General features: G+C 41.1%; 2 protein-coding genes across 3 annotated transcripts; one reads left to right on the top strand and one right to left on the bottom strand.

Moving 5' to 3' along the window:
- Positions 1 to 9: 9 nt before the first annotated feature.
- Positions 10 to 5,047, top strand: TOMM7 (translocase of outer mitochondrial membrane 7). Its single transcript, XM_065051304.1, has 3 exons — positions 10 to 267; positions 3,522 to 3,570; positions 4,825 to 5,047. The coding sequence occupies exons 1-3, from the start codon at positions 87 to 89 to the stop codon at positions 4,838 to 4,840; spliced, it is 246 nt and encodes an 81-aa protein (XP_064907376.1). The 5' UTR covers positions 10 to 86; the 3' UTR covers positions 4,841 to 5,047.
- A 9,303-nt stretch (positions 5,048 to 14,350) lies between these two features.
- IL6 (interleukin 6) lies at positions 14,351 to 17,943 on the bottom strand. 2 transcript variants are annotated; one of them, XM_065051303.1, is made up of 4 exons: positions 17,490 to 17,943; positions 17,283 to 17,396; positions 16,928 to 17,074; positions 14,351 to 14,859 (listed from the first exon to the last, which is right to left on the bottom strand). In XM_065051303.1, exons 1-4 carry the CDS (start codon positions 17,748 to 17,750, stop codon positions 14,668 to 14,670), a joined length of 714 nt encoding a protein of 237 aa, XP_064907375.1. In that variant the 5' UTR covers positions 17,751 to 17,943; the 3' UTR covers positions 14,351 to 14,667. The 2 variants fall into 2 exon arrangements, with proteins under 2 accessions (XP_064907375.1, XP_013225347.2); XM_013369893.3 differs by having other exon boundaries at positions 17,283 to 17,943.
- Between the last annotated feature and the right edge of the window lie 9,528 nt (positions 17,944 to 27,471).

The following is a 27,471-nucleotide window of genomic DNA, read 5'->3' as shown; positions in this document are numbered from 1 at the left end:
TCCCCCGCCCCCCTCACGGAAGGACCGCCCGCTGCCGCTGTCTCTGCTGAGGGGGTGTCTCCTCCCCGCAACCCGGCGGCGGAGCCATGGAGTCCCGCCCACTGCCGCTGGCGCAGCGTTACGAGGCCGACTGGGCTCCTCCTCTTCTCTTCCCCACCGCCGGAATGCCGAAGCTCAGCAAGGAGGCCAAGCAGCGGCTACAGCAGCTCTTCAGGGGCGGCCAGTTCGCCATCCGCTGGGGCTTCATCCCTGTCGTGCTCTACCTAGGTCAGTGCCGGGCGGGGGACCGGCCGCACGGCCCTCCGACGGCCCGGGCGCGCGGGACGACCGTTGGGGAACCTACAACCGGAGGAGCGCGCGCCGCCCTCCATCCCGCCCGGGCCGTTACTGGCAGCGCGTGGGCTCCCTGCGGCGCGGGGGGTCAGAAGGAACTGCACGTGCCCTCCACCGCGACCCGGAGTCGGCGGCCCGCACCGCGCATGCGCCACCGGCCGAGGCCCGGGAGCGCTGAGGAGCCGGCGGGGACCAAGAGGCCCCTGGGCCCCGGTGTGGCGGCCTGTGGGCCCCACGGAGCACGGGTTGCGGCTTGCACTTGGCAGCACTGCTAGGTGGTTTTATTTCATTTTTCTTTGAAAGTTTTTCTGCCCCTTTCTCGTCCTGGAGGCTGTGCCCGCGCTTGAAGTGTGGGTTAGGCCTGCGCGTCCAGTGAGAGGAGGCCTCTCTGGGGAGCAGGCTGAGCATGCAGTGGAGCAGCTTAACAGCAAACGGAGCTGTAATCCTCCATCAGTGACTGACTGCTTTAGCAGGCTAGCCTGAGTGCTTCTTGCAGTAGGGAGTCAGGGTTTGAGGAGAAGGCTGGCTGCAGCTGGGAGCTCTGCTTTGTGGCACTGAGGAGGTTGCTGGCCTCTGGCTGATTTTGGATTTCCAGCTAGTTACAGGTTACAGCCTCCCCCAAAATGGCGTGGCTCCTGTTTCTGAACTGCTGAGGGATGCCTTGATGTTATGCCTGACAGGATGTGTTTCAGTTGCTCTTGTCATGGGGCTGGCTGGGCATTGCTATCACATGGTCGTTTTTCCTGCTGAGTTTGGGCTCCATGCCACCAGCTGCCCTTGTTGAAGAGACTGACCTACTTAAGATAGGCACATGTGCAATCGGCTGGACACTTTTGTTTGCTTCTTTCATGACAAGGGGTCCCAGGAAGGGTGATCCCTGGGGGTCATCTGGCTTAGTTTCTGCCCTAACTCTGTTGGTCCTTTTGGGAAAAAAACATCTAAAACAGGCAGGCATCTCTGCCTTGAATGCAAATGTGAAGGAGGGTTGGGACCTTGATGGGTTTACATCAAAGCTGATAGGTTGTTTTAATTAGTTGAGGGGAGTGCAGTGTCCAATTTGAAGGTATTTGATTGTTCACATAATAGATAACAACCAGGAAAAAGTTGGTCTCTTCAACAGTTACATACATACTTCAACAACTAAAAGTAAAAGAAGTAACTTCAAACATTATAGTGAAAACTAATCGGCTGTATTAGGCTTCAAGTTTAAATACATTTCCATGTTTAGTTTATAAATGATTTTAAATTGATTATTTTGTGTGGGAATTCCAGCAGTGTTTTGCGACCTGTTTCTGCTCTTGCTGAAATTTTCTTTTGAATTTACTTCTGTGCTAGTACAAAAAAATATAGTCTTTGTTCTGAAAGACACTAGAGGAAATTACATAAGTTACTGAAGTACAAGTCATATAAAGCCATCTTATTGTGCTTATGGTTGCACTAACATCAGAGTGCCTAGTATACTTCTGTTAAATAGCAGTGAGAAAATAAGTTGCAGTAGTACATACCTCCAGAAAATAAGTGTGCTGTTCTGCATCTACATTGCCGCCTTATAAACCTTTCTGCTGTAATGAAAGGACATTAAGTGGAAGCAGATGGGAGGGGAACATGGAGGTGCCACCTTTGCTTGCCATAAACATTTGGAACTGGCATCCACTCAAAGTCTGTAGAGCTGGAAGAACCTCTTTTGTACTGGGATTACATTTGAATCTGGGAGGGAAAGTGTGATGCAGTGGAATGGCAAGAGGCTACACAATCCTTGTCATCACTGATTCAAGGTACATTTTTGTGTTGACCCCTGAGTGTATGAAGTACATGCTAAACTAAACACAGGCAAGGAAATTATCAGAAACTTTGGGATTTTGACTTCTGTGAAAGACTCTAGGTCAAGATGGGGTGCTTGGGGGATATATGAGGGAACCTGGTATGTGAATGCAATTATAGGTAATTTGTTGGGTTTTTTTGTTTCATATTTTTTAAACTTGCTTTGAAGTGTCTTCCCCTCTTTCAAGTAGGTAAATTAAATCAGTACAGTTTTGTTAAACCTGGCTTGCTTATTTAAAAGTATGGGGGGGAGATTGACACAGATGTGGAGGCGTGAATCCAGAAACACAGAAACATTCACACGCACAGAATATGACTCCTAATACAACTTCATTAATTTTGAAGCAATTTTGCTGGAAGTATGGTAAGCAAAGAAATTGGGTCAGGATGTTTAATAGTCTCAAATCACACAAAGTTATCTTCAAAGAGCTAAGCCAGTGCCTGTGAAGTTAATGGGACTTTTTCCATTAACCTTCATGACCTCTGTTTCAGGCAAACTGTAATTAATTATTTATTTTCTATAAACAAGGGATTGAATATATTTTTCAGATAACATCAGTTTCTAGATAGAAAGTGTAGGAGAGAGTGTGTTGAACAGTGCATGAATTGTATGATTCTGCTTCAAGACTTTAAATTTACTGTCAAGTAGGTGAGGATATTTGATATACTGAACCTTGAATTGCCCCTCTAGCATACATTTGCCTCAGTGAATTAGTGTTTGAGGCGTTAGCTGGGGATGCACTCTTTGTAATTAACTTTCTTTTCATTTTCCTGGGTGTTAGTAGATTGACATGTGTCTTGTTTTAAGTTTTAGTAGCAGGTAGCTTTTCTCTCATCCTAACCAGGTGAATGGTTCTAGTTTTAAGTTCTGCTTCAGATGTCGTTACAGAACATTGCCCCTTAGGACTCCAGGTGGTCGCTTATACCAGTTACAGATGTCACTGTTGATACTGCCTTTCTAGGTTGCTTTCTGAATAATATTTAAAATCTGCATGTTTGTGTGTGTATAGGTTTGTATGTTTTGGTCTTTGGGATAGGTTACTTCCTTCATTTCACATAGCTAGTTGTCCCTGAATTTTAAGTCATATAAAGATGCAGATAAGACTTTTTTTTAAAAAAAAAAGAAATATATATATATATATATACACAAATCTGTACACTTATATTTATTTTCTCTATCAAACCCTGATGAGAATGCATACTTTTTGTTAAGGTAGTATACAACTTAATGAATCACTGTTCTCTACTCAGAGGGTTTTATTTTTGTTGCAATTTAATGGGCTGGAATAATTTTATAGTGATTTAACTACATAGGAGTCTGCACATACATATTTATATATATGTATGTAATGTATGTTTCACTTCAGGTTTTAAGAGAGGTGCAGATCCTGGAATGCCTGAGCCAAATATTTGGAGGTAAGTATCAGTTACAGAGGTACGTGCAAGCCCAATGCAGGTAGTTGCCATTTTGGCTATAATCTCTGCTTGTTCACCCTGGACAGCAACAGTTCTGAAGGTTGCTTTCATCCAATGTTTTTAATTGCTTAGGGTAGAAGCATAGCTGGTTGTGGTTCTTGGTTTTTTTGTTTGCTTGTTTTTTTTAAGAAATCCAGATAGCAAAACACAAGTTCTTAGAAGGATCTTAGAATTTTTCTCTTAATCTTGCATGATTTTTAATATATGAGACTTCTTGTATGTTTTGAGTGGAAGCTGCCAAGCTAATCTGTTGTAGACCTAGTTTATGCAAGTTTCTGCACTGAGGAATAACATTTCATCTTTCCAGCATGAATTTAAAACGAAACCCAGTCTCCTTCTGCCTTAGCATATAGGGCAGTAATGCAGCGTAAGTGCTACATGAAGTAAAGGGCTATATCCTTCAATATTTGTCACCGTCATGGAGCAAAATGTATTTTCTCATGTTGCTTCTTTATTGTGGGACTGTTTGTTAGTGCTGCAACTTTGTGACATTAGTAATACTTGTGGTACTTCAGTTTTGTGGGAGGGCTTCCATGGGTCAAACTAATTAAAGTTTTGACAAAAAGGCCACTCTTATTTTTCTTGAAATAACGTGAGTTATGTGCAGAACCAGGTTCCTGGTTCCTAAGACAAATAAGTGATGGACTGTATTGTTTGAAAAGTCATATATTAACTCTTCTAGCTTCACATACGTACAATGTATAGAAGTCCTATCTTTAGGATTCAGTGATTCAAGAGAGCTACTTTGAACAGTAGAAAATACGAAAGAAAAAAAAAGTGCCATGGTGATCTTACAATTTCAGTAAAATCTTTGGTTGTCTTAATAACTAGCTTGTTTGCTGACAGTGTTGCTATGTTCAGCTTCACTAATGGTTTGAGACTATTTTTTCTTGAGAGTGTGTCTGCACAGCATAAAGTATGTATTTCGTACCAGAGTGTATGTACATAGATACCAGAAGCCTGTGTTTGAGTCTAAGCTGAAGCTTGTAGACACTCATTTTTCTGGGTGCCTGTGCATGCTCTGTAGGCTTAAATTTTGCTTCAAAGTTGGCTATATTTCAGTATTTTGGCAGGTAGCGTTTTTTCTATACATTTACAGGGCTGTTCCTCCAGACTTTTGTTTTACAAATATACATTTAAAAACAAGTACATGCTGCAAATCTGACTTTCGTTTCCTGCCCCCTCACCTTCCAGTCTACTCTGGGGATGAAGAATATGGCAATCCTGTTCTAGAACCAGCCGATGGACAGAGAAAGTGTCTGAAGATACGTACATTCCGGAGGATGAGGCGGACACTTACACCAGTTGGTTCAATCAACTTGCTAATGACATGGGTTGTACATACAGCAAAATGGAGTTTATATGGACCTAACTTATTTGCATTAAAGTGTAATTAAATAAATACAATTTGAATGGATGTGCGTTGTTTTTAACTCTTTACATATTTAGTAATTTCTTTATTGCAGAAAGGATAACCTGTTTTGGTATTTTTTTAATCCAAAATACGGTGACATTCAGCTCCTCTATCAATCCCTGTTATGATGGTCTTTTGGGTAAAGATTCTTCTTAATCTTCACAATAACCAGAAGACTGAGCTAATGTTTTAAACTTCAGTATTCTTCAATGATTTCTTGCCTGAATGTTGGTAAGCCTCTGCATCTGGTCAGTATGCTGAACTGCGGGGATTTTTTTGTGTTTTGTTTGTTTGTTTAATCTTTCCTTTTGGATTTGTTCATCTCTGGATGCCTTAAGGACTGAGAGGTATATATGTTTTTTCCTAGCTTAGTCATATAGTAAAAAGTAAAATGTATACTCTTCTGCCCAGTTTAGCTTTAAACACCATGTAAATTTTCTGTAATTTGGGATTGGCTGGGAGGGTATGACAAAAGTGCTGTCTGTGTGTGTCTGTGTATATAGTGCTCTTATTGTAAGAGGAAGTTAGTAATGTACAACTGAATGACGAATACAGGTAGACTAAACAAGGTATATATTTTTACTCCACAGTCTTGCTTGTGGAATATTGTTGGTTTCATTTCAATTGGTTTTCTCCCTTTTAAGAATGAAATTCAAGTACTGAAATGGCAACAGGGTTGTTTCTGTTAAATAGAAGCTTCATTGGATAAATTATTCTCCTTTAGAACTGTGCAGGCTAGTTTGTATCAATGAAGTGATTTACTTATTTTTTTATTTATTAAAAAAAAAAGCTTATTGACTCCAGATTATCATTGCAATGAAAGTATAGCTTTCAGTGGCTTTTTTTTTTTTTTAACCACATAGATTTTCAGATAGTTTTTACATTAGTTAAATATTTAAGGATTCCTCAGTTTCTCATCTGCTATGAAAATTCATGGTAAAATGTTACTGTGTTTAAAGGGCAGTTGTGATTGGAAAGAAAATGAGAAACGAGCCAAGAGGAAAAAATTAAATTAAGAGACAAAACTTGGGAGGAAAAAAAAACACGTGGGAAACATTTATGAGAGCTAGTGCAAATCAGCATGTTCCTTAAAATTCCATTAGTCATGGTAATTAAATGTCATGATATAATGAAACAGCTAAAGATAGTAGACTGCTGATGGGGAAATAGAGCAAGAAGTTAATGCAGAACACTTCTCTTGTGACCCTCTATTCTGTTGGTACTGCAGCTTTTCTAGTGCCTTTTTTTCTAATGGTAACTTGAGAATAATGTAACCACTCATATCTTAAATTATGAAAGGAGTTTAAATTATCTTCCTTTTTCTTGACTGATTCGAATTACAATAGTAATGAAATAATCTGTTGGTAGTAACTTCAGTCATGATCAGGAGCATTTTTATTCTGTTGAATCTATTGGGATAACTTAAGATATTCTATACTAGGGGATACAGTATTCACTGTAAAATAACTCAGATTTCTCAAAGTCAGATTTTGTGTTATCAAGGGTGTACAATACTCACAGCGCTGCAGCGGGTGGGTGGACCCAGACACCTGCAGGAGTGTATTTCATGTGCTCTGTTGTGTGTCAGATGTTTGGGATGTGGTTTGTGGGTCTTAACCACCACATGGTTGCTCTGTTTGCTTTCCAAGAACTATAGTATTTGGCAAGAGGTAGAGAAATAGGGAAGTGTTCCTGTCCCTTCTGTTGAAAGTTTTACATAAGCATGGATATATCAAGCAAAGACTAGATTCTTTGACCTCACCATGCTGAAAATTTCCCTTAAAAGTAGTTGTAGTTCAGGTTTTTTGAGACTTCGAATTATTTTATAAATACATTGGATAGCAAATTTTTGGTAATTCACTGTGATTGTGGAAATAAGTTATTGTTCTCTTAAAAAAACTCAAATGTGGTGCAGGAAAGTCATTAGTGTAGAATCTTTGGGGTTTCAAATCAAGGAAAAATGTCTTTCATAGTACATTCAAGTCAAGTTAAATTGAATGCCAATATGTAATATAATTTTTCATTTGTACAACCAGATAATGTTTCATTCAGTATAGCTCTGTCTCTGTAACCAAAAGGTGAGTGAAACTCCTTAAACACTTTTTCCCCTGAAAAAAGCAGAGTAAGTATTAATCATAAGTCTTTGGTAATTAGTTGTAAGGTTGCAAAAATCAGCATAGGAGAAGATTTTTTTTTCAGGTTTAAAAAGGAAGGAATCTTTCGTAGCAATGTCTTGAAATTACTTTTCAGTTACTGTTATTTTCACAAAATTCAGATGTGCTTATATGAGCAGATCAGTGCTGAAGTTATATGTTAAACAGATTCCTATAAAGAATCTTAATTCCCTAAAATAACTTCAGCAAATATGCTAGGTTTATAATGACTTTGAGGTTTTTTTGTGGTGCTAGGGAGAAGAGGGCAGGTCTGTGGAGCAAGCTGGAAGGACTCGTGTTTGTCAAGGCTGCGAGCTGGGGACTTCAAGTTGCGTGTTATTTGTTCCAAGTGTTTTAATCTCTAGTTTTTGTTTTTCTGTCTTTCTCCTAGTAAAACTGAAAGTTTTATTTTACTCTTGGATGGGAGACACTTCAAAAAGAACAAGCATGAGCTCCCCTCCTTGACTATATTGATCTCTGTCAAGTGAATCAGTGGATTCTTTCCTGTAGTGGGGTTTGTGATGCAATCCTGTGAGACCACTTGTGAACTCGTAGTGTTGGAATAAAGTCAGTGAGTGTAGTTTACTGAAAACAGAGCTGTGACTTTGACAGCTGACCTCAAGCCTACAGTCTGAGATGTGTGAAATATAATCCTTGGTGCTTTCCTGTGTGTTGTGGGGATTGTACTAACTTTGAGGTATCTTCATCTGATCTTATCTGGAGACACAAATTGTTCAGCTCTGTACCTTGAGCCTGTGAAGTGGAGGTGGAGTGTGCTTGTGGTTGTCTTGCTGTCAAGGAAATACCCCAGGTGGGAGACTGTCTCTGCAGCCTCTGGTACTTGGTGATAAACAATCATACAAGGGGGTGAGGGGAATGTTTCCACCTGGATGACTCTTAGGAAGATTGCCATCCTCACTATGCTCTTTGCAAAAATTGAAAGCATCTTGGGATTTTAGCGCAAGAGGGATTCTCTGTTCTCCATCTCAAGTGGCCTGCAGTCCCATGCCCATGGTCCTTTCACATCAGGAAGACAATGTTTCTCCTGTCAGAAGGTGCTGGTCTGCCTATTGGCCTCCTGCGAGAGGGACAATGGCAGGAGTGTCTTTTGTTTGGTCGCCAAGGAGGGCGTCTGCAAACAAGGGATTGTCTTTAACCCAAGACTGAAGAAATGGAATGTTTTTCCTTCTCCAGCTGAGGCCGTGTGTGACATGGGCAGTGCCAGGAGGTTATGAGGGGCAAGGAGCAATATAGTATCCAGTCTTCTGAATATCTTGTTCACTGGCAGACTAACCAAAATAGCTGGTGTTTTTACTATTCAAAAACAATGTGTATATTTTCTGTCTTTTCTATATTTTTTAAAACAGCTTTTCCCATCATTGTATCCAGCTGGAGTGTCAGAATATCCATTACAACCTGGTAATGGTGGTGGGGACAGCAGCTTTTCAGCCCTTGGTGTGACAGCCCATTTAGCAAAGCATGTCCTACAAGCTGGGCTTTGAGGAGCTGCCGTAGGGGGTGGGCATAGCACACAGTGCAAAGGGGGACAAACAGGTTGGGCTAAAAGAAATGGAGGAAGGAAGGGAGAAAGTTGGGGTCCTGAAAACAGAGTAAAGACAAGGAGGTCGGTCAGAAGAAGAATAAGGAGTAGAAAACGCGAACAGCGTTTTTAAAGGCGAAAATCAAGTATGAAGTGAGAAAAAGTCAGGTGTGTATATGAAAGAAGAAGCTGCAGAGCCACATGATTCTTGGTGTGTGATGCTGAGGGAGTCTTGTGAGTTTGGTGGATTTCTTGGTCTTGTTGTGTGGACTGGGGATCTCCTGGAAGTAGGAAGTGAAAAATTGTGCCATTTAGTGTAGTCACTAAATGGGGGGGAAAAAAAAAGATATCTGACTTTCAGTGTAAATTGGTTCTTAATAAGTTAATCTACAAAGGAACCTACCTTTTTGCTCCAAAAACTCTTCAAGGACTGTCCAATTGCGAGGTAAAAATCAAGGACCCTTAGAAGAAGTATTTAATTCTGCTACAAATTTCTGGTGTAGACATGGCTGGTATAAAGTCACTGTACTGTATCTTGTCGTGGTTATAAAACAGAGGGTATGTCCTTTTTTCTTGAATTCGTCACCAAAGTTCATGTTAACTTAAACCTATAGCTCCTAAATGTGAACTCTGCAGACCAGAGCAACGTTCATAATTTTATCGCAACATGTTGGCAATGGATTAAAAACCAACGTTTGCTGCTTTGTGCAGCCATCTTACAAAATGGCTGCAGATGACAAAGTGCTTCTTAAGACGTATTTTTATTGCATTGTGTTGTTAGTGAAGCAGGGATCTAACACATTCTTTTTTATCAGGAAAAATTGCTAAAACAAACTATACCCTGGATATTTTTGGAAATTCCAAGTCTGTAACAAGGTATTTAAGCTATGATTATACTAATGATATATTTGGAAAGAAAAGCTCATTACGTCTGTTTTCACCACAGGAGGAGAGACCACATCCTGGTTAAATGTCATATGACTAATTTAATTTTTACAAGTGACTACTTAATTGCAGTTTCTAAATACTTTTCCATGATGGTGTGCAATGCAATAGCTGTTTCTTGGTTAAGCTTGTGGGTTACATGCATTGTTTCTTGGTTATGCTTATGTTAATTCAGGATTAGGGTATGGGTAAGGCAGAGGGAATGCTTGTCTGCTAAGTGGAAAAGGGTATTTACTCTCTGATTATTTCTTCTGATTAAGAAATCAATTTCAAGTTCCTATCAAGAGTAAGAATTTCAAACTGAAAAGCAGGAAGCCATTATTAGCCCGAGAAGTCAGATAAGCCTGATTTTTCCCAGCTATGTTCCAATTCTGTTTCTCAGCACCCGCTTTATTTTTGTAGAGATCCCCCAAGTGGTGCACGTTGTGACAGTGCAACCTGAAAGCAGTCCCTTTCCAGCCAGACTGGAAGATTGCCTGCACATCTGCCTTTATCCCAGATGGTCTTTCTTCTAACAAACTCTTTCTTTTATAGCCCTGTCCCAGATCAAGGAGCTATGTGATTAGGTGGGCATGGGTCTTGCAATTTGAGGGACATCTTTGATCTTCATTTTATTTGTTAATGCATGCTAACATGGGATCCACAGGCATAGTCAATATATGGTCCCTTTTCCCTTTGCATCTTGTCCCAGATTGTTGGTAGAAGTCAAAGAGGAAACAAAGACTTGCTGTGCAGTAGTGACAGTGTAGTAGCTAATTTTTCTCTTTGAGCTGGGATTTAAAGCTTTTCTTGGGTGACTTTACTTTTTTGTGTGTGTATATTCTCTGGGATAATAAAACTGTTAATATAAATTGCTTATACATTGCATTGCCCCTATTTATGCGGTACAGAATGTAGAACAGCATCTATTAAGAAGTAAGTTTAAAGAGATAAAGAAAAAACTAATCATAAATACATTCACGGTTATTGAAACCAGTCAGAATTTTGCACTCGTTACAGTTGAAATTGAATAAAATCTTGAAAATGCTGTCAGGTAAGCACTGTCTAGTAGAAATATGTATGGCTGAGCAAACAAAATATAATTTTTTGCAATTTGGAGATTTATGTTTAATTTTTTTAAAACCAAATTTTCTCACAGAAGATTGAATCTTCTTAGATCCTGGTCACTGAACAGAAATTCAGGTTGCAAAATTCCTGTAGCATGTTATCTGATGAGATTGCCCAAGTCAGTCTTTAAAGTATACTGAGATTTGGTTAAATATATATAGATTACAGAAACTAGTTGGTTTTGTTAGAAGTTCAAGGAGGAAATGGTATTTCAGTGTTGGAAGTCTAGAAGTTGCATTTTCTGGATATGAGGAGGTGGGTTTTGGTTTTCTTTCTACCAAGAAGAAGAAAGTTTCACTGAGAGAGATCAGAAATTTGTTACTAATGATGTGACTCAAGAAGCAAGGGTTTACGGAAAGCTTCCCACCCAATATCCTAAGGTTGGTAGTAATATATTTGTATTTGGCAGCACTTCTTGACCATTGGGATCTGACTTCGATGTACTCTATTGTACACTTACCTTTCCACCAGTTTATCTTTTAAATTGAATGTGGGAAGAATTATTAGTTACAAATAAGAGTGGCAAACTTAGGGGGAATTTTCCCATTGAGTTAAGCCAGCCTAATGGCTGCCGAGAGGTGATTCTGCCCCCCCTTGCTTCACAGGTGGCTGAACTCTTGCATCTCTTGTAGCATCAGCTCTGTCCTGCTCACCTCACTTGCTGTTAGCCGTTCATAAAATCTGCGAAGGTACTAGAGATGCAGACAGTCTTTTTCCAGTAGCTGTTGTTCTTTCCGCCAAAATTTAGCATTTTTATCAGTACATAGATTTACTGGGCAGGGAATGGTACTGCAACCTGGGAAGTGGCTAAAACGTTTTCTTGTGGTGTTGTGGTTTTATTTGTTTATTTATTTTTCTATTTAAGTTTCTTCTACATCTCATGTAAAAGTATAGTTAAACAATGGATGAATGATACTTCAGAGCCTGTCCTTTCAAAAAAAATAAAAAATAAAAAATTCTGGATTAGAGATCACTTTAGTATTAGGCCTTTAATTTTTTTTTCACTCTTGTGTAGCATTTTAGTGTCATGTCCACAGCACCGACTAATATTTTGTTTCTCATCTTTAACACTGTATTTTAATACTGTGGGCTTTTTCTTGTGTAGTGCAGAGTGTATGTATGCTTTCTAACATCACTTTACCCTCTTCCTGCATTGGGAAAGCAGATGCAGGAAGAAGGGAGTTAGTAATCTGTTGAGCATTCCAGAATCTCTGTGTAAGGTTGACAAGTAGGGACGCAATGGGAGCATGGGGAAAGGCTTGCTGGGATCTGCAGAGAGAGGCTGGTCCTGTACAGCAGCAGCCAAAATACTTCTTTACTGGGTAGTTCCCTAGTTTTCACAGGCAATTATTTGCAGGTCGTCTTGGGTTTGGGTTTTTTTTTTGCCTTGCTCAGTGAGTTAGCTGTCAGGAAGAGGTTTCTTCAATAGAAGCGTTGAGGTATTTCACTGTTGCTAAAAGTAGCACAGTTATTTTTGAGGATTGATTTATAAGAGTTAGGAACACTCATTTTTACTATTGTTCTGGTTTTTTTTTTTTGTGTGTTTGTGCTTGTCTACCAACTACAACAAATGTTCAGTTGTGTTTATTGATGATAGTAAAATGCTTTCTACACAGCAAACCTGAAAAAGGAGGATAAGTTGGTTAGTTTAAGAGGCCTCATACCATGCTTAACAGTGTTTAGTTCTCTGACCTCCATACGAGTGAGTCTTCATGTGGTACAAGTGCCAATCGGTGTAGATTTCAGCAAGCGATGCTTGTCCTGAGGACAGTCCCTGAAGGTGGCACAGTGACAGCAAGATGGTGGCCAGCAAGGCAGCTGCTGAGCTCAGGTGTCCTGAGAATTGTGCATGGCTGTGGAGGAGCCACAGGTAAAATAATGGCAGCTCAGCAGCAGCATCAGCAATACCTGTCACCCCAGGAAAGACTTGAAGTTGCCCTCCCCACTCAGCAAGTGGTGATCTTTTTTCATCTTCTGCATCCTAAAATGTATTATTTACATCTTTACTAGAACGGCATGTAACCCAGGGTGGCCACCAGCTGAAGGGTGCTGGTGGGAAGGTGTGGATGCTTGTCTATGAATTGTGGGAGACTTCAGTACCCTGTATCTTAGATGCCTCCTGGAATTTAAGGAGGGAATCAGTGTGAATTTGTTTACCTGTGGTGTACATAGTAACTAATGGTTATCTCCGGTAACCACCCACTGCTAGGAGAGGTGAGATCAGGAGATGTCTTTTTTTTTTTTTTTTTTTTTTTCCCTCCCTCTGTTCTCAGATAGTAATAATAAAGTCCTTAAAATGTCCAACATGGGATCCACACTTTGTTTTCCTAGCTACTATGGACATAAAGGGCCAGAATGGTCTCTAAGCGAATGGTTACTAAGAAAATCTCTGTGAAGGTGAGTTGTGAAAAACCCAAACCAGGCTTTGCTATGTCTCCTAGAGCACATGCCAGGACAGCTAAACCAGGATCTTGTGTGTTGTGAGAAAAACCCATTCACCGTAGACATCTTGAAAGGGAACACCTTGAGGTGTCCTTATTCCTTCATGAGATGTTGCACAACTAGAGATTTTGGTTTTACCATATTGGGCAAAGCCTTGGTTTGTTTTGTTTTGAGCCTCTTTGAGATGTGGGCTCTGGGTGGACTGGTCACTGTTTTGGCATCCCCAGTGGTGGAATGCGCGTGTGGATCATCACTCAGAGGAAGAGGAGAGTTTACTGACATCCTTATCCACATTCCAGGGCTTGCCTTTCATCTCATTTGCACCGCTGGGCTGCAAGAAAGAGACGGTAATTAATGTTCCACCACTTGCCGGGAGAAAGCTCGCAAAGCTCTTGCTGTGCTTGCACCTCATGTGCGTGTGCTGTGAATTCTGCTGAGTTTGGGTGTACGAGGTGCCTGCACAGCCACAGCGATGGGAATATAAATGACAAAAGGCAAACTACTTTAGATCGTCAGTGGTCATTGACATCTCCACAGCAATATGCTGATTTATATCAGCTAAGGAAAGAATCTAAGATTTTTTTTTTCCAGCTTCTTGAGGGAGGGGGAGAGATGTTTAATCAAACTTGGAAAATTCCCTTGGATGACAGCAGTAAGTCTAATCAGATGATAGTATTCATGTCAAAGGTGTTCATGTGGTATCTTAGCATTTGTATAAAGAGATTGCTTGCCTTGTAAGCAGATGCTTACGAACAATTACAGTTTTATGGCCTGTTCCTTATTAAATATAGAGGTCTCATTGTTTGTTTGTTTCTCAGGAGCAATGATGCTTTATCATGTTCATTCTGAAGTGCCATGTTCAGTGCATCTGGTTCCTTTATATCCCATTTTAAGAAATTTTTTTTGTTGATCTAGCTGTCTGTGAATGTGTGTATGTATGTGCTATGCCGATTACACAGATAAAATTTATATTCTTGAAAGTGGTTGTTTGATAATTGCAGATATTAAAAAATCACATGCATTAGAGTTCCTTAGTCTTATTTAAAGTTCAAGCAGGTTATACATGTGTTGGGTTTTTTTCAAATCAGCTTTTATTTGTTCTAAAAATATAAATAAGTCATAAATACCATCTCAAATATTTTAAAAGCATAAGTTATACAACAATTTTTCTGGCTTCTAAAAAGATTTTTTTTGTTGTTGTTGAATATGTTATTAAATAAGTCGGTGTTCTCAATTATTTCTAAATATCAAAAATATAAATAGGAAATATTAGAAACAAATAAATATTTTAAATACAATAAATAGATTCCTAGAAGGAAATGAGAATATATATAAATGCAAATCATTGTTACTATTTCTGGTTCTTAAAACAGAACAACACTGTCATCTGCCACATGACAGATTTGTAACGAAGGATTGTGCCTGAATTAAAACATTCAGACACTGAAACTCCTGGTGTTTTTCAAATAGCGAACAGCCCTCACAGTTTTCTCCATAAATGAAGTAAAGTCTCGGAGGATGAGGTGAGTGGTGATTTTCTCTATCCAGTTCTTATTGGACTTGAGCTTCGCACGGAGGGATTCCTGGGTAGCTGGGTCTGGGATGATCACTTCATCGGGATTGATCACCTGTGAAAGAGAAAATAGCGACATGCCCTGGTTAAAACACTGTAACTGAGCTTGCGGGAGAGCATCAGTTTATATGTATGATATGTTCCCGACCAGCTGTGTATCCAGCCTTTCTATACTGCAGTTCACAGATCTCCCCAGGACCTGCACTTGCCTACAACCCCATTTCTGTGGTGAGCCTGGAGGTACCGTGGGACCTGCTATAGTTACTGCAGAAGAATCAAAGAGTCTTGTCTGATCTGTAGCACTTATTCTGTTTTGAGTGCAACATCTGGCATTGTGGTCCAGGACACTGCACTGAACAGTTCGTTACACCTCTCCTGCTGTCTGCTGACTGCCTGGTTATGTGGGAAGATGCTGAACATGATTTGTCCTAACCTGTACTGGCTTAGTCATAAGTTAATTAGGTGGCATTGGAGTACTCTCACATTTTGTAGTACATTGACACTCTCCAGAGATGTCATACTTGTCTAGCTGCTTAATTCTTACTTTCCAGGCATCTAGGCACGTGGGAGACTTAAGTGTCACCAACTTTCACTGGTGTGTGGGATCCTAACTGCAAGATGAGTAAAAGGAGCTGTGTACCTAATGCTGACTGACAGCGCTGGGTACCCGCTATCCACATGCCTTCGAAGAACTTGTCCCGTGAAGTGGGTAGGTAACTGCTGAAAATGGGAATTACTCACCCAAATCATGGAGCTACTTTAGATTATTGGGACCCAGAAATCTATCAATAAAGTATCTGCTCCTGGTTTTAGGATCTCTCCTACCCTTTAAGATGTGACAAAAGCATCCACACCTCCCTCTGCAGTATTTTTCTGTTGTTGTTAAATTCAGTAAGAGATGAATATTCTTTCTGTCCAGACTGCTTTCAGTGGATTCTGTTCACACAGCCAGTTCCTGGTATATCTAATGCCTTGTTGCATGCTCTCAAGGTTTGGGTCTCTATAGGCTGGTCTACCTCAGTTGTGAAACAAACTTTCTACAAAGTAATACATCAAGTTGGAAGCCAGTAGTCAGTTGCGATCTTATGACGGGGCTATTCTTCTTAGCTAATGCAGTGTAAAAAAAAACCCACAACAGTCCAGCTCCCTTTCACTTAATAATGGACATAAATAAATATGTTAGGAAAGGTATGGCAAGCACACAATGGGCTTTTCAAAAGCCAGAAAACACCTTGAAGGAAATAATGCCCTGAGATTTCTGCAGTTCTTAATTCTGCAGTCCTTACTCACCTGGGTGGTTCTTAACTCAGGCAAATAGTTTCCCTGATGACAAATGGAATATTCATGTTAAGGGTTATTAGCATGAGTAAGAACTGCAGGTATGAAGTGAATTTTTGAAGTATGATATTTCAGAACTCTCGAAAACATAGAAAAAGACTGTCAGAAATGAATAGCATTCAGTTTAATGAATCAAAAGAGAATTTGAGTGTTTGTAAAGAAGGAAGATTTTTTTTCATTATAATTGCAAGCAAAAGGCATGCTTTTAAATAGACAGCACATTTTATTTAATCAAGTTATTAACTTATGTTCTTAATTTAACTGTCTTCCTTGATTTTTAAGCTATTGATATCTCAATATACCATACAGCTTGGTTTAGAAGTTTGTTTTGGGGAGTTTTAAAGATTAATAATATTGTAAAAATGTATTTGCTTTTATTTATGTGTTTTTTTTAAATTACTTATTTCTACTTATTGGGGGGTTGCAACATGAGAAGGCTTGGACTGAACTGCAGTTCCCCAATTAGGAACAAGCTCCCTGAGAAATCTGATGCTGCCTGGCTCATAGAAATAAGTGTATTTGTTCTTTAAATAATATTATGCATTTAATTGTTGGCTTGGAAATTAGAAATAACACTAGAAAGTAGGAAGAAGAGTTGTTTCTTTAAGAAAACAAAACTTTGTAAAACTTCTTAATTGTAAGAGTAATTATCTGAGCATAAGCCACCTGTTTCCACTGAGAAATGAAAGCAGGAAATATTCAACTTCACATAGCATCCTATTTCTCTGACTACACGTCAGTGCTGGGCCATAAAAATTATTGGAGTGAATTTAAAACCAACTCACCATCTGCCTTATGGTACGTGCCAGGTGCTCTGTGCTATAGCACAGCAAATCGACGCTTTGCTTTTCACTAATAAAAGTTTCTTTTACATATTCGAGGTACGTCTGAAACGTGTAAAGCCCGCTGGAGATTTTCCTCAAGCATTTATCCTGAAATGAGAGAAAGGTGAGAAAGTCACTTACAGCTCAGAAATGCCTCTAATGCAATATTGTGCATCCAGCACAGGTAAGGTGTGGATGTTATACAGTTAGTGGAGGTCTCTGCACAAATCTTTAGGTCAACTTTTGCGGTTTTTTTGAGCAGGCAAAATTGTCCCATGTACATAGCATTAGAGCAGAAAGGGGAGCAGGTCCTTGCCTCATCAAAGCCGGCGAATAGACACCCGTCTTCCTCCGTCATCTTGGGGAGGTTGAGGTTGTTCTGGACAAGCATCTCCATGCTGTTCCCGCAGACGGTAAACTTCTCGCACATCTGGGAAGAGACACCGAGAGGTTTTATCGCACCTTGGCCGGAGGCAGCCGGCTGTGTGCGAGTGTCCGAGCCCGCGGGACGTCCCGTACCCACCTCCTCCTGCAGCTGGGCGGCCCGGGCGTGCAGCAGCCGGGCCAGCCGCACGCAGTCGGGCAGCGCCGCCCGCCGCACCGCCGCCTCCTCCAGCTCGGCCTCCCCCGAGGAGTCGGCGGCGGGCAGCGGGACGGCGGCGGCCCGCGGCAGCAGCAGGAGGAGCAGCAGCGGCAGCGCGGCGGCGGCGGAGCAGAGGGCGGGCGACCGGCGGCGGCGGCCGGCGCGGTCACGGTCACAGCCACAGTCCTGGGTAAACTTCATGGTTCGGCTTCTCGGCTCGGTCCCCGGCCCCTTCTCGTCGGTGAGGCTGGCGGGTTGAATGAGCTCCGGGCATCCCTGAACGTGTATTTATCGAGGGGGCTTCGAGATTATTCATGGCCCGGGAAAATCCGGCATGAGAACACGGGGGTGTGTGCGCAGCGGATCGCGCCGGGCTTGACACAGAGCTCGCCCCGTCCGAGCGCTGCGGGATTGTGAAACGGGGCTGGGGGGGGGCATGAAGTCATCGCGCTCCTGCACCGTAACTCCTTGAGGGCCGGGCTGCCCCCGCCGTTGCCGGCTCACCTGGTCCCCCAGGGCCGGGGTCAGGACCAGAGCTGGAACCGCAGCCCCTGAGCCTGCCAGCTCCAGCCACACAGAAAGTCTTGGCAATCGTAACATACATACCTACCTACGTACATACATACTTTATGTATTTTAATGTGCTTTAATGGTTCATACATTTATTATGTATAGTTATCTCTATAGTTTAGCTATTTTTATTAAATACTTAATGCGCTTGTTTAGGTGTTGCATATGTATAAATTCCAAGTTGTCTCTCCCTGTCAGCCACAGGATGAAATACATCATGTATGAAATACATCACGTATGAAATAGGATGAAATACATCACGTTCAAATGCTTTAGATGCTCAGGGTGCGGACCCAAGCCAGCCCCTACAGCTCCAAGGGGAGGGCGGCTGCAGGAAATGCCACGCAGTTCCCTGTTATCTGCTGCTTTATCTCCCTCTGCCTACCTGGGAGGTGTGGCGGGAATTTTAACCTTTCAGAGGGAGTCTTCACCCAGGGCAAGTGTGCCCTTTTGGCTCAAACATGTAGAGTGTGGACTGAGTCAAACTGTGCAAGGCATGCTGACACTGAACTTCTGGAGTGTCGTGAACTGATTTTGAACAAACCTTTTTTTTTTTTTTTTTAAATGAAATTGGTGCTGCTTTCTCATGTAATGAAGACCGAGGGAAGACCTGATTCTGTTTCGGGAGGTGCTAACAGGAGGGCACAGAATGGAGAGAGCAGAACATAGGGCAGAAGAGAGACAGTAGAGATGATACAGTGACTGAACTTAGGTGTCCTTAAAAAAATACCCAGATATTGCTAATTCATGTTCTAAGACCAGCCTGGATTGAAAGCCTCAGGAAAGAAGCAGGGTACTACTGTTTTTTTTGTTTAATGTCCCGTTCTGCCAGTAGCAGAAAGGCAGCTGCAGTAATTTTGCCCGGTGGAGGGATATTAGTGCTAAAAGGCAAGTGTGAGAGAGTGATTTTCAACAGCAGCAATCCATCTCTGCCCAGTTACCTGAGCGTGGCAGAACGGAGCCATAGCAATAATCTCCTGTAATGTTAGCTCTCTCTCACTGGGTTTGTGGTGTTGGAAATATGAATAAAGCATACCACTAATGCTGTGTTTGACTGGTATCAAATTAAAAGATTTGATTTCAAAGTGCAAAGGATTAAAACAGACAGATGAAATGAGCACAATGCTCCAGACAAGCCTGGTCTTTGCCTTCTGATGGCCATCAGTGGCAGATACAGCCAGGATGGGAACTCCTGCCTCCTTTCTTTCCATTCGTGATAGTGGGTGGATGGATGTACATGTCTCAGAGCGGGATTTCCTTCCACTGCCAGGCAACTCATAGGTTGATTGCTGCAGATGGCTGAACTTCTACCTTACCTGACCCTATCCCTAAAATCATGAAAACTTGATAGAAAGCTACATTTCCTTAATAATATATTTTCAGCAGGCATTCCATAAGTTATTCTTGTTTGCAGCTCTGTAATTTTTAATTGCATAACCTTGTTTTGTCCATTTCTCCTTGTGTCATGAAAATGCCTGTTCCTCAGCAGTTTCCAGAGAATGTTTTTTTTGCTATACGGGGGTCAGTCTTGCTGATATGTGTAGTTATATTTTCAGAATGAAATAAAAGCTATTCACAACTGTTGTTCCTCATCTTAGAGGCTCTAAGCCTTCAGTTATTATTGTATCCTTTTGCATTTTAGGGTTTTGTTTACACTTTTATATGATTGTCTATGTGACTTTTCAGAAGTACAAAGTATACTTACATGCTCCAGTGGAAATTGCTCATTAATGCCTTAGAAACTCAGCTGGATAATCGAGGACAAAGTGTAGCATTCAAGGGAAGGAGGAACTCAAATTTGCACAATAGCATTAAAATATTTGTGCTATTACTCTAGACAGTTTCTTATGGAAAACCACTTTTTGAATTGGTACTGCACACAAAAGAAATACTTTGCACTGGTCTATCTATAATAATGTTTAAAGTTTGGGGAGGGCTTAAAGAAGGTTAATTAATCCACACTGTACTACTCTGATTCATCAGTAGCCACATTGTTGAAAAAATCATAAGCTCTTAACAAACAGCACTTGCTCATGAGTTAGGCACAGGTCAGGAGATCTGCCTGTTGGTACTTTAAAATGTGTGAGTAGGATTACTGAGACTCTAAGGTATAATTTCTAGATAAAGATGAATTTGTTTCCTGCATAGCATATTTGTAATACTGCAGTTTACTGCTGTCAAATCCTTTTACTGTTGTTCTTCATTTCACAGTACATCTTATTTTTTTTTTCCCCGTCATTTATACTATAAAACAGATGGCTGCATCCTGACATACAAAAGCTTCCTAAGGTGAGATTTCAGACATTCTCAGTGTTTATCCAACTTTTTCTTTTGTTGGAGCAATGGGCATTGCTACTGTACATTCCTGTGGGAGCAGAGGGGCTAGTTCTGAATGTGAAAAATGTTTCCCCTCAGACTGTCCACACATGATAATTAATGCCAGTTACAGTGAAGGGTGAGTTTTTAGCCGGGGAACCAATCCACGATCATCCTCCTGTGTCAAACTCTCTTTTCTAGCATCAGCATGGCAACTCACAGACCCATTCCAGAACAGACTCTGTTTCTTCTAGGGCTGCTGTGCCAGCAAGCAAGCCCATGCCACTTTTGCTTCTGATAACCTGGGAGATTTACATATAGGAGATTGTTTTCGGGAGAGGTGGATGATACCAGCATGGAAATGCAACTGCAGCTGGAGAATTCAACAGACTGCAGAGCTGCCATGGTCAAAGCTTGTCACCCCTTTTCCATCAGCCATCAGGTGTGTGTCTGCAAGGAGCCCCACCATGGGCCAAGGTAAAGCCCAGTGCTGCTGGCAGCAGCAGGAGACCTTCCTTACAAAATGCTGTGAGTCAACTAAATGACTATATAAATGACGCTCTTGGATGGAAAAATAAGGTCTTTTAATAAAACAGGGTAATTACTAGGGATTCAGTATGTTCCACTCTGATTTACTTGTGTGTTTGGTTTGACTGTTTTTTCTTTCTAATAATCTCCAGTGTTCTACAGTATTAATACTAACCACAAATGTTTTTTCAGAGATTATGACTTCAGATTGTACTGTTGATAATAAGAGAAAGAATACAAGTAAATTGTGGTATTCTTCTGTAAAAGTGGAAGAAAATGCCAATTGTTGGTAGACTGTTCAAGTGGGATCATGACAATGACTAAACAAATAACTTCCAAATATCTTGAATGAGGTGGAAAGCTCAAGTCCAGTTCCCTGACATGTTTTGGGTTGAATCCCTCAAAGCTTGGAATCCTACAGGTCTTGTCAAAAGTGGAGATGAGTTCTTTGTAGTTCATTAAAATATGAACTCTTCACTCATTCTAGAACTCTAGGATCTTTATATTGAGCATTCACTGATGTTAAAGAGTCCTCAAAGGTTTATGTGCCTCTTCTCTACATTTTCTGGAGTTTTCGTGAAACAAAGGATTAGAAGTTTCATTATCAACTGTCTCCATCAAAAATCCCAAGCTTTAAAAACTGGAATTTTTTTTTTTGCCAGTGCATTTTCAATTGAATGGTCACGACTGGCTCCGCTAAGAACCTGAATGTATGAGTGTCAAACCAAGCTGCCCTGTGTGGTATTTGAAGTGAACAGGTTGAACAGGTCATTAATAACCTGTGTTCATGTTTTCCATAAGCAAACATTGCTTTGAGAAGCCACATGTCACCAAAGAACAGTGGTGCACGTGACTAACGGCGCTTTGCTTCTGTGGCTTTGAAGTTCTTTGGTTCTCTGTTGGTTCTTTGTCAGAGAACTGCAGAGTTGTTTGGGGACGTTTTGGTGAAAAGCTCTGGGGATTGTTCATTTTTCTTCCTTAAAGGCAGACTTGCATCATTTTTAAGCAAGACTAAGATGTGTAGTAATAGGCTTTTTTTTTTCCCTTGAGTGTATCATATGCAAATGCCATGAATTTCCGTGCCTTAAGCTAAATCAGAGGTTTAGAGGATAAATTCTTTGTTAGCTTTAAATTATGTCCTGATTTTCAGCTTTATTTGCATAATCTTGAGAAGAGAAATCATGCCGTCGTCCTCTCTAGTCAACTTCCAGGTTGTTGGGTATGCAGTCCTAGTTGAAAGGCCTGGAGATAACTGTTCTCGGGGAACACCTGAATGTCACATAGGTCACTTTAAACAGATACATCTCCTTCAAATCTGAGCAAGTGCAGGCATTTTAACTCCAGAAATGGAATATTGTAACACTCACCAGTGAGCCTAGATTTGCCCTAGGAGCACTTTGCTGCTGTGGCTGTGCTGATAAACAGAATCAGGAAGCGATTTCACAAACTTTTCTCATGGAAGGAAGGTGGCTCTTGGTTTGTGTCAATCATGGTGCAGGGTGCCTTGTGTGGTGGGTGGGAGATACTGTTTCATAAGGCTGCTTGAGGCACCAGAGTGGAGAACTGGCTGAGTTATAAATACCCCAGTGGCCTTTTGTCTTTCACAAGCTGGATACCTGCATGCTGTGATCTGGCTGGTTTGTGCCCATTGCCCACTATGGCAACATACTGTTTTGACAAGGGTCCTGTTTTATGAATGTTGTGTTTTAAATTTTATTGTGTTGTGCTTCTATAGAAAATCTCTGTCCCTTTTAAAAAATAAATAGACTGTAAATTCCACTCGTGTTTAAGGAGCTTCTTGGTTCCCTTTGAGCGCTCTTCTAAGCATGAAAGATGAAGATTCAAAGAAGTTGCATGACAGAGGAGGAGAGTGAAGTTTTTCAGTTGCTGGGGAAGATGATGAAGCTGAAAAGAGAACACAGTGAGGAGCCTGAGAGTATGGGAGGTACCAAAATGTATACATATTAGTTATCTTTATTGTTTGCTATATTTAACATAGTACATTAGACATGGATTGTGTTTTACAAAGCGTTCAAAGGGCAGGTTCTCTCTCTGAGGGGCTTGCTCAATGCTGAAGGAAACCAAAGGGGTGTCAATGTTTATCAATAAAGTAATCACACTTCTGAATGCACACCAGGTCTGGTTCAGTTCAGTAAACATAGGATCTATTTCACTGTTACATAAAAGTTTGATGAGTTGTTCAATGAGGCATCATGCCTAATTTTTTGGTGCCCATAATCTCTTTATCAGCCTATTGTGTCACTCACTTTGACATTTAGCTGTCTATCCTCGTTCTGCTTTTCCTGGTGATTGCCCTTCTGTGACGTAAATAACCTACACATAACCCAAGTCACTTAATGATCTTTTTGTACTTTTTCCTGGAGAGCAGCAGTTTCTTTCTGCACTGAGAACAGAAGTTCCACTGTATGCAAAATGATGCAAGAGATAGTACTTCTCACACTTCAGAGAGCTTTACTTCTACATCAGAGCTCAGAATAAGGAAATACAGCTGAATGTGGGTAGATGTAATTTATATCCCATTTGAGTGTAATGAGACATGTAGACTCTCCAGCTGGAGGGCTATCTTTTATACATGCTATAATGTGGTAGTACTGCTTAACAAGGCTACCAATAAAAGTATTGTAACTCCATTGCCAGAATCAGATGCAAGGCTTCAGTGTGTTCCTTTCCGGAGATAACATTTAGCAGCTTATATGTGTTGGAAATTTTTTGAAGGAGATGTGTAACCAGAAAACCAAAATGCACTGTCCACCTGCAATAACTGTTTCATGGTTTCCTGAAGGTTTCCTAGCTCAAGGATCCTGTAGTGACACAGTGGAGCTGCTGTGGAGTTTGCCACTTTGGTCATAGTTTTGGCCTTACAATCTTGTTGAGAAACCTGAATATTACTACTCAGAAAGTACCTTGCACATTGGGGTTTTTTGGTCTTTCTTCCTTTCTGGGGAGTTCTAGCAAGCTCCTTACTTGATCTAAACTGAATTTGTGAAAAGGGAACCTACTTACTATAGCGGGAGCCCTTTCTAATTACATGCCAGCACACTGTAACAGGATTAATAGGTTGTGCTGGATCTGTAACTTTCACTCTGTTATTGAAGTAAAAGTGTGCTGGGGGCCAGGCTGGCTATAAGGACTTTGATCTCATCACCAGAAGATTCAAGTGGTGTAGGTCCCACTAGATTTTTCCTTCAGACGGCCAGTTAGATTGCTCAACCAGGATGTGGGAGATGTTGAATCATATCCCTTCCCTATTTAAAGGGATTATGAGCCCAGATTTTCTACTTTACAGGAAAGTTCCCCAACTCCTAAGAATAATCTTAGCCAAGATGCTTTCCAATCCCTCCTCTTAAAGTGAACCACTTTTTTTTTTCAGAAAGAGTAGGTCATGAGTCCTCATGCCACCTTGGTGGGCTGACCTGGATTCTAGGTGATGTTTGCTCATATTCGTAGTACAATAAATTGGGCCCTTGGGCAGAAATAGAAAGTGATTTCCAGGGAGTGCTGTGATCTCAGAGCTGTTGGGTAAGCCTGGGCAGGGGTGAGGGCCTCCCTTCCTCTGTGGACTGGTTTTTGGGAGGAAGAGCTGGTCTGTATGGTGAAACCCAGGAGGGCTGGGTATTGGATCCTCCCCGGTGAAGGGTCCTGGCTGCCTGGGAGGGAAGCTTGCTTTCCGAAGGGGAAAATCTCCCTTCCCTGGAGCTTCTTACAGGCTGGTGCAAGAGCTCCTCATGCGACAAACCATCTCTCTCTTGCCTCTTCCTCAGCGGGGGTCTGCTGGTGCTAGGCAGGGGAACGCAGTGTCTCTGCCTGTCCCAGTCAGGCACCACTCTCTGTAAAGTCCCCTGGTATCGCTCATCCCAAACGCAGAACGTACTCTTCTTTCCCCTGCTGATGTTAAAAATGCACACGAAACTGAAAGTTAAAAATAAAAAGCAGAAGTTGTCTGGTTGAATCTCTCTGATCCGAAAAGCCCCTGGCTCTTCCCTAAGCCTGAAGCTACGTACGACAATGGCAATTCTGGTGTGGAGAGGGAACACGTAGAGTATCTCCCTTTGCATTTCAGCTCTACAGCATCAAGTGTCACTCCCTGCTGCTCTTCCTTTGATGTTCTTCATTGTTATTTGCAAATGCTTAGATCTTGGGATTTCTATGGTCTACATTTTTCTGGTACTGCTTGTCTGGACTTGTCAGGATGCAGTACTTAGACTTTCAAAACATGTCTACATGAGTGCAGCAAAGTGTATTCTCTGTGAATACAGTAACCATTGACAAACATGAACAGAAAGCAAAGAGTTTGGTCAGAATTACAGACACTTTTTAAGAAAGGATAAATTAAACTTTGATGTTTCATTTCACAGTATTTTCTTCATAAGTTTGTAAAAGTCCATGCAAAATTTCTGGTGTGAAGCTACATACACATTTTGTAAAATGGCTACTCCTTAAAATTTTATTTTCTACTTTTTGTTTTTTAAGGCATTTTTAAAAGTCATATAGAAGACATTCCTTGGAGACTGCAGTTATCAGCTACATGCTATGTCTTCCATTTAGCCTGGGTGCCACATGCATATTTAGTGAAATCTGCTGCTTTCTGCCTGACATTTAGCATGTGGTGCCACAACTGTTATGAGCTGATATCAGTGTGGGAAAGATGCTACCAAAAAGAGTGTCCCAGCCAGTCTGTAGTCTGACTTCTGTCGCGAGTCACTTTTTCTCGCCACCTCCCATGCGTGTCAGCACTAGTGTTTGAGCAGCTAAGTCAGGCTGGGGAGAGGATCTGGTTGGAAAATAAGCCACCGAAGGAATGTAATAAACCCCAGTTTTAAATGGGATCTGTTCTGTGATCTGAGTCACTTCATGTCTGCCCGAATGCTTGTGTCAGTATGATGGAACCAGCCGCAATGGCTGACACCTTGGCATGGTGAAAGAGCAAGGAGCAGCAAGCTGAGGAGTTTTGCTGCCACAGACCATTGTCAGTGTGTCAACCCACAGCTGACAATTTTTTCTACTCAGCAATGTGATTGGGTTGGAAGACCCTTGAGATTGCAAATTTCATGAGCTCCTAACCTTTGGAAAGTGGAGCTTTTGAAATGAACATTGGCATGTGGACAGATGGTGCAGCCAGAGCTCCCAGTTCTCTTGCGTCTACCGAGAATCTCTGCAAAATCTAAAGCCTGCAAACACTCAGCAAAACAAAGCTGATGTTTTCTGGCGTCTTACGATGATAAGAAATATGTGGGAGGCTCCTTAAACTTCTCTAGAATTGCATTACTTTTTGTTTCATGTTTTATAGCCTCCTTATTGTGTCCATATTTAGCAATTTTTTTTATATTGTTTCAGAGAACTGGTCACGGGGTAATGAAAAGAACTGCTTCTCAAAATGGAAAGATCAGTGTCACACAGGGAAAGCTGTTTTAAAGCTTTCACAGTGGTGTGGTAAAATTACTGTAAGAGGGTGTAGCCAGTGGTGACATTTCTATTTAATTAATTATGAACCTGGCACTGTCTTATATGAAAAAGGGAAGACAAAGGGATAAGGTGGGAAACAGCTTCTACCACATCTCCTACTTTCTGTACAATTTGGTCACTCTCTTCTGAGCCTCAGCTCCTCATTGAGCTTTGAAAAAACTTTTCTAAAAGTAGTGCCATCAGGACAAAGACTAGCAAAGTAAAATATTGTATCTAATTTTATCTAATAAGGAAGAAAACGAGTCAGATCATATCAGAAAAGGAGGAACTACTGATCCCAAACATTAGATGACATCTGCTTGAAATCCTTTGCTTGCCATTGATGTGGGACACACTGCCAGGGGACAAAGTCACTCTGCCTGTTCTGCCACTTCTTCCTTTGAGTAAGGCCCTTAAGCACTAGTAATCTTGATGTAGCCTGGAGTGACAAGAAGAGTGCAATGATTAAATGTCACAAAGTACACCACGGGATCATGACATTTCATAATTCCAAAATGACATTCCAGGTTTTCTGGAGTGACAAACTTTTTGTTTTGAAATAAATTTTCTGTAGCCACTTGTCAGAAGTGACACGTTTTTCAAAGATTTTGAAATAGATGATTTGATTTTTTTTAATTTGAGAAAATTGTTGAAACGTTTTAATTGGTTCAATAAGGGCCTTTTCCTGAATAGCTCCACTGTAATCCTACAGTGCAATGTCTCTTGCTACTCCTGAAGTTTGCTATTAATTCCCTACTGATATGTGTGCTTTTTGTATCCTCAAAAACCTCCCTGCACTTAGGCTCTCTTTCACCAAAATGTCTCTGCCCCCAAATCAGCTTTTGCCTAGTTTGTTCCTTTGTGTGCCTGCTATAGGCAGTAGGCTTCCTTTCAGTGTTAATACAGCATTAGACTACAAAGCATAGACAATTTCAGGTAGCCCTGACTTTGACCTGGACTGAAAAAGCCATGGGATGTTGTTTCCTCAGTTAGCATCAGGCAATATATATATTTTTTTTCCTGGTGAAGCACTGGCAAAGTCCTT

The sequence above is a fragment of the Columba livia genome, chromosome 2 (genome assembly GCF_036013475.1).
Source record: "Columba livia isolate bColLiv1 breed racing homer chromosome 2, bColLiv1.pat.W.v2, whole genome shotgun sequence".
In the NCBI taxonomy this organism is placed as follows: Eukaryota; Metazoa; Chordata; class Aves; order Columbiformes; family Columbidae; genus Columba; species Columba livia.
Note: the sequence above shows the minus strand (reverse complement) of the source record. Positions and strands in the feature narration are given on the sequence as shown.

Bases quoted from the DNA above. Each gene is read 5' to 3' on its own strand.
- TOMM7 (XM_065051304.1), top strand. From the start codon at position 87: ATGGAGTCCCGCCCACTGCCGCTGGCGCAGCGTTACGAGGCCGACTGG. The intron at 268-3,521 runs GTCAGTGCCGGG...GTTTCACTTCAG, and splicing joins CCCTGTCGTGCTCTACCTAG to GTTTTAAGAGAGGTGCAGAT.
- IL6 (XM_013369893.3), bottom strand. From the start codon at position 17,750: ATGAAGTTTACCCAGGACTGTGGCTGTGACCGTGACCGCGCCGGCCGC. The intron at 17,075-17,282 runs GCAAGGACCTGC...CTCTCATTTCAG, and splicing joins TATTCGCCGGCTTTGATGAG to GATAAATGCTTGAGGAAAAT. The intron at 14,860-16,927 runs GTGAGTTGGTTT...TCTCTTTCACAG, and splicing joins CACGTACCATAAGGCAGATG to GTGATCAATCCCGATGAAGT.